This window comes from Pyrus communis, chromosome 5 (assembly GCF_041283825.1).
Source record: "Pyrus communis isolate YQ-2024b chromosome 5, ASM4128382v1, whole genome shotgun sequence".
NCBI lineage: Eukaryota > Viridiplantae > Streptophyta > Magnoliopsida > Rosales > Rosaceae > Pyrus > Pyrus communis.
In genome coordinates this window covers 3794806-3806739 of record NC_142569.1, presented here as the reverse complement: position 1 = coordinate 3806739, position 11934 = coordinate 3794806, and the positions used below count along the sequence as shown (strand labels likewise).

At 36.3% G+C, this 11934-nt stretch overlaps 2 protein-coding genes across 2 annotated transcripts; both read right to left on the bottom strand.

The window, feature by feature from the left end:
- Nucleotides 1–1056: 1056 nt before the first annotated feature.
- Nucleotides 1057–2723, bottom strand: LOC137726039 (putative WRKY transcription factor 65). Its single transcript, XM_068464895.2, has 3 exons — nucleotides 2315–2723; nucleotides 2049–2189; nucleotides 1057–1813 (listed from the first exon to the last, which is right to left on the bottom strand). The coding sequence occupies exons 1-3, from the start codon at nucleotides 2482–2484 to the stop codon at nucleotides 1285–1287; spliced, it is 840 nt and encodes a 279-aa protein (XP_068320996.2). The 5' UTR covers nucleotides 2485–2723; the 3' UTR covers nucleotides 1057–1284.
- An 8102-nt stretch (nucleotides 2724–10825) lies between these two features.
- LOC137723303 (uncharacterized) lies at nucleotides 10826–11720 on the bottom strand. The gene is made up of 3 exons (XM_068462467.2): nucleotides 11568–11720; nucleotides 11328–11474; nucleotides 10826–11230 (listed from the first exon to the last, which is right to left on the bottom strand). The coding sequence occupies exons 1-3, from the start codon at nucleotides 11652–11654 to the stop codon at nucleotides 10958–10960; spliced, it is 507 nt and encodes a 168-aa protein (XP_068318568.2). The 5' UTR covers nucleotides 11655–11720; the 3' UTR covers nucleotides 10826–10957.
- Between the last annotated feature and the right edge of the window lie 214 nt (nucleotides 11721–11934).

The following is an 11934-nucleotide window of genomic DNA, read 5'->3' as shown; positions in this document are numbered from 1 at the left end:
TAGACACATCATTGCATAATATGCAAATGATGATTCTAAGTCTAAAGAGTTACCCTAGTATCATGGCAATACTATACATCATTGAAAAAGGAAAGGAACGTTAAAAAAGAATACAGTGTGGATTGCTTCGAGCAAACAAAAGTCGATAAAATTCAATGTGCAGGATAAGATCGATGGAAATCAAGGAAGAATAAAGAGGAAGCAAATGGCGATGTTATTATCGATGGTTGCTGGATTATTTTATTTGTCATAATTAATTTAGGAAAAAGAATATAATTAACCTAGCTAGCTCCAAGGGCTAGCTAACAGTCCGACTTTTGAATTGGGGTCAAGTTTGATTTGGTTCTAATCCCCTTACACTAATGCATCCAAAAGCTTCAAGATGCTAAATTGAGTATGGGAAGACAAGAGAAAAGACCACAACTTCAATTCAAACACAAGAGATAGATTAGATTGGATAACTTGAGATTTGTTGAAGCTAAAGGTAGAAGATAGATTACTTGTGAAGAAAATTTGTCCATTTCAATCTCCATAAAATGATATTAACACCTTATATGATTTCTTCACTTCTATCAATTCAATCCTTGACACCAAGGGACTCGCTCGCTATCAACACTTTAGTTAAAAATTATTAACATATATATATATATATATATTGGGTGCTTTTAAAATGACTTAAAGCACTTACGTGCTTCTTACAAGTGCTTTTCTAATTCACTTGTATTTTTACTATAATTGGTTACATGAACACTTTTATCGAAAAAAAAAAAAAACGCTTTGCCAGTTTTAAAGCACTTTCAAACGAGTTTTTCATATTGTAAGAATAAACGGGGGATTAAGATATTATGTCACAAACGTGTGATTAGCATATATAAAATTAGCAATAATGGATTGGTGAGCCCCACTTAAGAATATTCTAATCTATGTACACATTTCAAACAGACGGCCAAAATATGCTAATACACCGGTTCTTCAAAAAAAAAAAAAAAAATGCTAATACACCAACATCATGACAGATCCAGATTTAAACATTCACTAAGCTAAAATCAAGGCAAGTAAAAAAATAATTAAACCCTTTTTATTACTAAAAAAATAAAAACTAAAATCAGAAAATTGTTAAATAAATAATAATAATAATAAATAATAAAAATAAAAACTTTCGGTATCTTAGGGCGCACGATGCTCGTTTGAATGACACAAAACTGTTGTATTTACGGGGAGTGAGAGAGTGTGTAAAAAAAGAAAAATAAAAATGGAGGGTTTTGGAAGAAAAGGGCAGACGTGTCAACAGATCTGAGCTTGTGGTCCCACACCACGGTACCTAAACACGAAAGTGCACTCCGGCAGCTCGCCCAGATCGGCGAAGAGCGACTCGTCCTCCTCTCCCATGGGGAACACCATCGCCGCCTTGTCCCCGGAGTCGGACCCGACTGAGCTGCTGCTCTCGGCGAAAATGGGGCTCTCGAGCATCCTCGACGACGTGGTCTCCATGTCGGCGAACCAGACGAACTCGTCGTTTACGATAAGCGACTCGTGGTTTAGATCCGCGAACCTAGAGTCTTGGTCTTGGTCTAGGTCTTGATCTTGGTGGTCGGGTTGCTGGGCCTCCGGGGCTTCGGTCTTGGTGGGGCCGCGTTTGGTTGCCGCGGCGGAACTTGAATTGTTGTGGTTGTTGTGGTGGTTGCGAGAGGCGAGCCAAGAGTGGTTGTGTTCGGAGGAGTAGGTGATGACCAGCGTGGTGGGGTCCACGCGGCTTCTCTCTACTTGTTTCCTCGCCGGGCATCCTTTTGAGCTACTGCACCTGTAATACCCTCTGCCCAGTTTGGTAAATTAACCAAATCCCAAAGAAAAACAGAACAGATAATTAGCCACGGGTCATAAAAACCTGCCAAATTCGACAGTATTCTAAACTGCTGTAATATACGTGAGAAAAAAGAATGCAACTTAATACAAAGAGGCGGACACATGGGGTTTAGAAATGATTATTAGTATGAAAAATAAAATTACAGTTTCTCGCTCAAACTTGCTTAACTTAAATATCTAATTACCTGGGATAAGGTGAGCCTTTGATGGGTTTTTGGCCGTACTTTCTCCAAGCCCAAGAATCGGACGGCGGCGGAGTGTTGCTGTTGCTGTTGTCGCCTTTGATGGGGACCGACACCACTCGTTTCTGTATTGCTCGCCGACCACTGTAACAATTAAATTCATGTAAATTAACATTAATTTAAAAATTCCATTATTAACATTGGTTTTGTGCATGGAGTTGAACTAAAACTGGGTTAATTTGTGAATTGAGAAAGAGTAAATTACAAACCTTTTTTTGGGGGAGGAGGTGGAAGTGGTGATCTTGGAGTAGTCACTGAAATTGGTGGACGGCGGAGGAGAGTCTGAGCTGTTTTCCGGCGTGGAGCTGGTGGTGTTGTCGTTCTCTTCCTGATCGCTCAGAAACTGTTTGCTGTTGCTGCTGAAGAATGTGGGGTCCATTTTTTGGAACTTCTGGAGCTCTGAATTTGATGATGATGCTTGCAGAGAAACACAAACTGGCTGCTCAGAGCAGAGACGGAGGGGGAGAGAGAGAGACAGAGAGAGATGGGAGATTTCTGATTTGATGCTGGAGGGTTTAGAAGAAGAAGAAGAAACAAACGGAGGGAGGCGTTAGAGAAGAGGGGTGGCGTCTTTAAAAATTGGCCGCCACATTGACAAATGGGCTTCTGGATTATATGTTTATATTAAAATAAGGACGTGCAACCAGATGTTTGTTTTTTAATTTAAAATTTAAACGTCCCCCCACCCCCAATAATTGGATTTATGAATTATTATCCATCTCCATTTTCTCCTTTCTTTTTCTACCCAAACTCACATTGCAATCTGAAAGAGACCCTTCTCTTTTTTACAATTTTGATCCACGTAACGTAAGCCCTCTTCAGTCTTTGACTTCATTGCCCACCACCCCATACCTCCACTCAAGGGAAAAAAGATAAGTCTTATGTATCTTTGTACTTGATCAAAAACGTTTTACACAAAATTTATATGACAAATCGAATGTGTTTTTACCAATTTGAAGAAGTTTCTATTTGGTTTCCTTTTTAAAGGTTGCACACGTCTTTTGATCCTTTTTTTTTTTTTTTTATACCGTCAATAAGATATTTACGTAGATGACTTTTAGGATCGGTCAAAACGCTCACGATATTATAATTGGATTAGCCGCAACTGAGAATTCATGAGATGTGTTTTAATCTTGAGTCCTCCAGCTAAAGTTTAGACGATCTTCAATGGAGATGTTTTTGGACAAAAAAAATGAAGATGTTAAATTTCATTTTTATAGCTGATGTGGCTAAATAGCATTTTGTAAAGTCTTCTATTCCAACCGAGATGTTGAATTAAAATTCTTTTGGGTTATTTATAAAATTAATGCGTCATATTTTAAAAATAAAATAACCAATAAGCGAAGAAAATAAAGAAATATGTGGGTCCAACATAAAAAAAATGGCATTGCCTTCAAATTTGGCAACAAAGTAGAGTATGTCAATCCATATAGAATTTTGGCATCTCTTTTGAAACCATAAAACCATCCTTTTTTTTTTTTTTGTCAAATCAGTTCACGTAAGATTTGACATCTCATTTGGGAGAATTGCTAAGGTGACTCTCTCAAAGTGGTACACTTCATGGATTGTCTGTCATTACATAGTTTAACGTTAATTTCTGTACCAACATTATAAAATATTATGCTAAAAACAAAAAGTGGCAGAAAATTCAGAAAGAATTCCACTTTTCTCGTTAGCATTTCTCCTCCCCATTTGCAGATGTTCTTAGAGCTCACTTAATGCTTGATATTTTGTTACATTAATAAATGCTTGTCTATTATTTTGTGACTTTGTCAACACCTACTACATTGTGATTAATCATAAATAAACAAGGATATTAATTATGTTCTCCTCGTGAAATTCAATAGAAAACGATTTAATTAACTTCACACGGACTTCCTTCCCCAGCCGAAGATACAAGGAAAATAGAGAGGCAAGTACCATGTATGAATATGACTTATCTAAATGACATGATAAATTGATAATGTTGTTTAATCGACTCATTTTATATAACCATGATGATCTCACCAAATTTGTTTATCCTTCCTGTCTCTCAGGGTCTCTTAATCCCTATCTAATTCAAATCAATTTTCCATTAATTAATAAGAAAGGTCAAATTACACCTATTGTAGCTACGCTAAGCAGTACCTCAATGACAGTATTTTAACTTTCTTTTCATTAATTCATTAACGTTATTGCTCTATTTAAAAAAAAATCGTGTTAACATAAAAACAAAAAATAAATTAAACTTGATAGAATGTTATGATCACAATAAAACTATTCATAACGAATTATAGACATAGAGTAATCCCAAAAGGTGGAAGATGATCATATGTTTTTAATTAATTGGAGAACATTTAGTACATTTTTAAGGAAAATGACTCAAGACAAAGCCAAAAATAATATCTCTAAAACATTTTGGATAATTTGAGGCTGGTTCCAAAATTTAAAATTTTGGCGTGAATCTAAAGTTTAGCCTCAAAACTTGACCAAGTCAGTTAATACTATTCCTGCAGTCCCAATTGGCCTATATGTTACATCAAAACTATCAAAACCCTAAATAAATACAAGTCTTCTAGAACCCCATCCATGGGTGCCGTGAAGCAATGTATATATGCATATGAATACGACTTTTATATTGTTCTTTACACATTGTACAACTCTAATGTTTACTAACCCTAGTTTTTTATATATTTTTTTTCATTTAGTTTAATTCATTTTAGTATTTCTTCACCCACTGCATCCGTCATGGCCGCTCTATCTCAAACGTATGTCACAGCTCACAGTCTTCTTTTTAATTATTATTATTAATGGAGGGTTTGAACCTGATATGTATGAATAAAAACTCAATTCTCTATTTGTTAATATTGAACCACATGCAATAGTTAGTTGTTGAAAAGGAGTGAGATCATAAGATCGAACTCGTACTATAATGCATAAACACCATAGTACATAACATAATTGCTTTTTGCCATTGTAGTAAAACGCGATATGCGGCTTGTTCACAACTATGTATATTTTTCATGGAATGGGAAAGTTCCCAATGGCTTTCCTCAAATCATATTTTAAATTAGAAATGAATCTTCGGCTTGAATATTTTTCCTAAGAGCCAAACACATGCTTTTTACGCTCGACAGGAATATTGAATAGGAAGCAAGCATGTTCATATTTATGACAACGATGTGATAAGAGAGAGAGAGAGAGAAAGAGAGAGAGAGAGCCATATTTGGGTGAGTATATGTCGCATTGAAGCTTTGTGATCTCCCAGCTAAGCAATATAAGCAATATTAACCAACGGAATGTAACCCACATGTTGTCCTGATCTGTGTAATACTGAAAGGGTCAGAACAGTATCTCAACTTTTTTGGCTGGGTAAAAAAAAATATACATAATTTTAAACAATTTGACAAAACTACCCCAAGTTATATCTTCTTCAAATTTTATCCGTGACACAGATGAGTTCAACAAAAACTAAACAACATTGACATCTCTCCAATGCAACTCTACCACTCGATTATCTTCTAAGACCATCGGGAGGCGAGTATCAAAGTTGGTTATTGCAATTCATCAAGAAGAGCAGGGGAAAACCTATATATTGTTAGATAATGATAACGTTTTTGAGAAAAGTTTAACAATCATTTTCTTAAAATAATAAAGGCCCATTAACCTTACCTCCTCTCAACTGTCATATAAATTAGAGCTCCTGCTCCTTTACATATTTGATTAACAAATTAACTCTTTGTTGTAGTGACTATAATAATCTTAACCTAAACACACAATTAAACAAACACTAAAATTCGGAGATGTACGCTGAGCTGAGCACACAATTAGTATGGTTCAGCCAAGTGCTCCAAGAAATGCCTCACCGAAAAACTAGAAAACATTCTTGGCACTCCACCTGCTATTATTGGCATGCAACGAGGATAAAGTCTTACATCTGCCTCTACTTAATTATCTTCCCGATAAGCCTCTACTTAATTATTCCCTGGTAAACTAATTTTCTAACTTCGCTCCTGGATAAGAGGATATATCACTCAGAACTATGTCCAATTATGGTGGGGGCACGAGATGGATTCACCTTGTTAACCTTTGTCCCAAGCCAATTTGGCATCTTCACAAAATCACACCTAAACGTAGAAGGAACTCTTGTTGATATATTCATAACTTAGCCAATAAACTTAGCACTGTGGTGTTCTTACTTAGCAATGGAGCGCACTCAATCGCTTTGTTGATATTTTGGAATAGAGGCTGCTACCGGAGGCCAGAGTTAGACATGTCAGGGTGGCTTTCTAATATCCTGACAGTTGATATATAAACGTCTATAATTTGATAAAAAAAATAAAAATTCTACCCAACATATTTTAGATATATCTTAAGCTAATCATGCATTATCATTATTTAACAGATCACCAGACAACTTGTACTTCATCCATATTTTGGGTTCAACTTATAAATTCTTGAATACATGTTGGTGTTAGGAATTAGAGAATCGAATGTACAATTGTTATATGACATTTTCCTGGAAGGGACACTAATTATTTGGTTGACTTTAGCTTTGTTTCTGACTTTTGATTTTGTCGGGGCTTTGGGACCAACCACAGTTAGAATATAACTCTCCAACTATTGACATATATGTTCATGAAAATTGAGAAATTATCGTCCTATTTAACCGATTGGGTGAAAGCTTTTAACAAGGAACTATGGAAGTGGCCCCTTGTGTACCTCCAAGGATTTAAGCTAATTAAATCTGCATGCATGTAACTTTTGTCACTGCACTTCAAAGGAGAAATCTAGCATTTCGTCATCAAGCGGGTCACATCAATCTGATGTATAATTAAACTATTTATTGATGGTCAAGATTGAAGCTGCAGCCTGCAGGCCTGCTCTGTAATTTTCAATAGGGTGCAAGTTGAAGTAGGTAACGTCCACATTTACAACAGTTGCATATTGTATTGCTATGGAAGCTTCCATTGGTGAAGTTGATGGGTACGGCCATAACACCCATGCACGTACAGTGCACAAGTGTGAAAATATGCAACTGTTTGCACTGTAAAGTTGGATTGGATTGGATAGATAGTTTTCTATTAAAGAGGTAAGAAATATGCATTTATTTTCAAATGTTGATTCATAAGTTTGAGTTTGATATATACTTCTCCAGGTTACTAATAGGGCTCGCTAGATCTGTAATCTAACTCTATTTATCACCCTATTTAGTTACCCCCATCAATAAATTAACCTTAGTAGTTTACATATGTTCATGTCGTAACTTCTAATTAAGTTCAAAATGCATGTTATGAAAGATATAATCTAATGAGAACAAATTTTATCCAAATAAAACAATGTAATTTCCTAAAATATATAAGGAAGTGTTGAGACTCATTTGCAAGTTGCCTACTAGTTCGTACCATAATTCTTGGTTTTTGGTCAAAGGTGTCACTACCAAGTACCTACCTACCTATCAGATAAGGACCAAACTCGAATTTATAAAGCACCCCTACACACTGCATACTGCATAAACGGATAAACCATAGAAAAGCTTAGTACCATTATACCCTAACACCAGTTACAACCACCTCCATCTCCGCCTTCAATCCCCAGTAAAGGCAAATTTAGGGTTTGAGCTCTGGGCAATAATACCCTAACCTGGCCAGTTCAGTAACCTGGCCAAAACTAGTACTGATATTATGTAACCAAATTAACACCAGTACCACAGCATCTGATTTATATATGGCTCTTGTTTGATGTGTGTTCTCTTCAAGGTGTTTTTGAGTGTTGATAAGGGTTTTCTATTTGGGTTTTTGGAGCTTGGAAAGTGTATTGCTACTTTGGGGCTTTGCAATTTAGGGTTTTATTTTTCGGTTTGGCTGCTACGGTAGTCTCGCAGTTGTGCATTTGTGGTTTCAGCCTGCGGTCTTACAGTCTCTTTCTATTTTAGTGAAGTTTCCGTTTTCGAACCAAAAAAACACCAACTGCGATTAGGCCGCCTTTTTTGAGGAAAGGCCCAGGAGCTTATGAGCCTCCTTTTCTAGGCCTATGCATGTAGAAGGCCCCAAATCAATTTCTTCTTTTAAGTTCCCTGAAATAGAATTTCTTTTCTAACAAGGGAGTGTTAGCAACCTTCTCACTTACCTACTTATTTTAACCTTATCACTTTTACTCATGACGTGTATTCTACAAGTACGCAGAACTAAAATTTAATCACCTTTTGGTTGACAAACTAAAATTTCAGGTATACTAACCAAGGAAGAAAGATAGGAGAATTTTATTACAGTTAAAAATATAGTTTTTGAGTGCTAATGGAGCGTTGAAAATTAGAGTGCCAAACGGACAAACGACGAACAAATTATGAAAATATAAACATTATCACTAAAACAAAATAAACAAGAATATCAAAATTATTACAAACTGTTTGGGCCCAAAATATTGTTTTCGGCCAAGCTAGGAGTTGTTCTCAGCCCAGTAGTCTTCTTCTAGAATTATCATAGGTCATCCAGTTATTGCGGGCCGTCCAATCAGGATCGGCCGAATCCTGCTGTAAGACAAATTGGTTTAGATAAGGATGGAGTAGTCTAATCCGAGTATGATTTTAGCCCGGCTATAAAGGGATTCGCTACTATAAATAGAGGAGGGAGCATACATTCAAGCCCTCTCCAATTCAACGCACAAACTGCCCTGCGTAACGTCTCGTTTTACGCGAAACATCTCAACAACCTTTAGATTTTTATTTATTTATATTTTTTTTTTCACCAACACATCTTCAGTTTGAATAAATAGCACTGTTGTCATAGAGTCAGCTGATCGCAAAGCACATTCAGTTTGGATAAACAACATTGCTTTGAAGTCGACTGATTACCTATCCAAGTCTCGGTCGACAAGGATTTTCAAGTCCTTGTTGGTAAAGGTCATCTCATTAGCCTTCTCAGCAAAATGAGGTGTTACTAGGTTACTACATTCGGTACATTGAAAGCCAAATTTGATATTGAACTTTGCAAAACTAGCAGCCTTGTCTTCAGGCTCTAGAATCCGAAGGCCGAGGTGTGTTCCTTCGTCAGCCACAGTAGCAAGATTAAGAAGTCAACAACGCGCTCAATGCAACATCAACACATTTTACTCCTCGGCCGAGCTCGGCCGAGCTCGGCCGTCGAGTTGGTATGCCTTGCACATAACCGAAAGACGTAGTTAGCTCATTAGTTACTCGGTCTGCGCACCACGTAGGCTTAGTAGTTTTTTAGGGTCAACACAAATTAAGGGGTACGTTTTGACAAACTTAATTCTCAAACTAAATTACAAGCTAGAGACCTAAACCTAAGAAACCTCAATGCGTAAGATACCAAAAATACCCTGATACAAAATCAAATCAAATATCTAATTAATTTCCTAAATAAACTCATGAATTCCAACACCCTCTCAAACTCATGGCGGTACACATCATGAGTTTGAAGATGTGGGTGTAGGCTTTGCTAGGCGAATAGGCATGCATGCATATTCCAAATTCAGATATATGACAAATGGATATAGATTGATATGGAAAATAACATATAGATTCAGACAGATATATTCCGTTAATTATCGGACACACCCTAATACAAATAGATTCCAACAGACTACAAATTCATATTCCAATAGACAGATGTTGAGGACATGAAAAAAAAAAAGAAGAATCTTATGAATGCTCCTCATCCCTGAACGAACAAGATTCTCATATCTCAATTGCAGTAATAAACAAACAGACAATCCAATTATGAAATAGATGATATAAACTCTAATAACATCATCAATCCAAGCACTCGAGTGATCGTTCCTGTGGTATCTTTACCGATGCCAAAAGCCTTTCACGAATGACATTGCTCTAGCACCATCTTACAATTGCAAAGAACTAATATAAAACCCCAAAAAAATTGGAAAAAAAAATAAATAGAGGCTTGGAAACGAAAACCCCCCAAAAAGTTTTGAAGGCTACATACACATGTTTTAAAGTTCCAATGTATTTTATTGCAAAACTTAAAGCCCTGATGCCATAAGTTCCATTGATGCTAATTAATAGTGGTTTTAATTCATTTTTCGATATATGTAAAAGCTAGTTCTCTTGCATCGAAACTCCTTGTGAGCAAAGAACTTAGAAGACAAGAAATTTTTGTAGTAACATTCCAATGTGTATGTACAGTTCCACTTAATCCAGAAAATTAATGTCTCACTCCAATTTGTTTTATTCAACATACGCATGTATAATTTACTTGTATTTCGATTTCCATATGCCGTATATTGCCATATGCCGTATATTGATCACGCACAAAAAAAAAATAGTGATCTGAAATCAATTAAAAAATTACTAAATTAGACAACACAATGAAGTTTCAATTTTGGTCTCATTACCAGATTTCAATACCTTTTTCAGACGTTCAAAGTGGAAGTGACACAAAAATACTTCTATATTACATACACATCAATTAGGGCTGGTTTGGTATTGCTGTGCTTTGAAAAAAAGCTGATTCTGCTGTGATGTGAGAATAAGCGGCTGTGAAATAAAGCAGCAGAGTGTTTGGTAAACTTTTTTGTAAAAGTGCTTTTGAAAAGAAAAAAAAAACAGTATTATAGTGTCTGGTAAACTTTTATGTAAAACAGATGTGAAAAAAAAGCCGATTTTTCAAAGCTGGGTTTTGCAACTTCTTGTTTTTGGTTTTTTTTCACCCAAAACTGTGAAAAAAAGCAGAAGCTGAATGTTTACCAAACACAAAAACAGCTCCCAGTTTTTTTTTATACCAACTTTTTTCAGAATCACCTCAGTACCAAACCAGGTCTTAATATCTTCATTATACATTGATGAGAAGATTCAACACTACTAATTAAAATTTATTAACTTGAGGAACTACAAATCATTCATGCGTCTCCTTTCCATCTTGATTAATCTTGGTGGCCCTAAGTATTGTTTGTGTCACAACTATCACATCCAGCTTTTCTTGGTTTTGGTGATCAGCTACAGCTGCAATGGCTTCCATGGAAAAATTGTTGTTGCATGAAACTCTAGCTTGCACAACATTGAGACCCATTTCTTCAAATACCTCCAAAACTGAAACCAGAGTGTCCTTCGCTTTCTCACACTTCACTCTCACATGAAACCCTTCTTCAATCCTCTCTACCTTCACTTCCTGCCCATCCATGCATATACAATATTCACAAAATTAATAAATATATATAAAGTACAGAGAGAGAGAGAGAGAGAGAGAGAGAGAGAGAGAGAGAGACCTCACGGACTTGAAGATGTTTGATTAGGTTTATGTAATCTGTCTTGATAGCCATGAGATGCAAGTACTCTCTGTGGACTGCTTCGAGATTGAGTTTCAGCATATAAATGTGGGGTAAAGCATCCACGACAATGGAGGTCCTTTTGACCTTTAAGTATAAACATCCAACAAAACACACAGAATGTTTAATAGGTTAGCTAGCTAGCTAGTACCAAGAAATCAAAAGAACAGATGAAATTACGGATTTTGTCTTGGTAAGGCTCCTTAGAATTTGAAGCTTTCGGCGCAATGCTACACTCTTCCGCAGCCCGGAGACCATAGCTCTCATCAGCTCTGTTTCTTTGTTTGGCTGTTTCTCTCTTTGTGTTTTTTACTTTTAAACGCACACTAGCTAGTATTCGGATTTGAGTTAATAATTTTGTGGCATGCATGGGATGGGATGGCTTTTATAGCTTGCCAAGAGCAAGGAGAGCGCTTTAACTGACTAGTGGGGGTTGGAATTTTGAATTTCCAAACTATTCTCCTCTTGTTTTTATCTGAATAGGCAAAGGTACTGCAAAACTGTATATCCAACAGAAGTTTTACAAATGATTCAAATGGCATACATT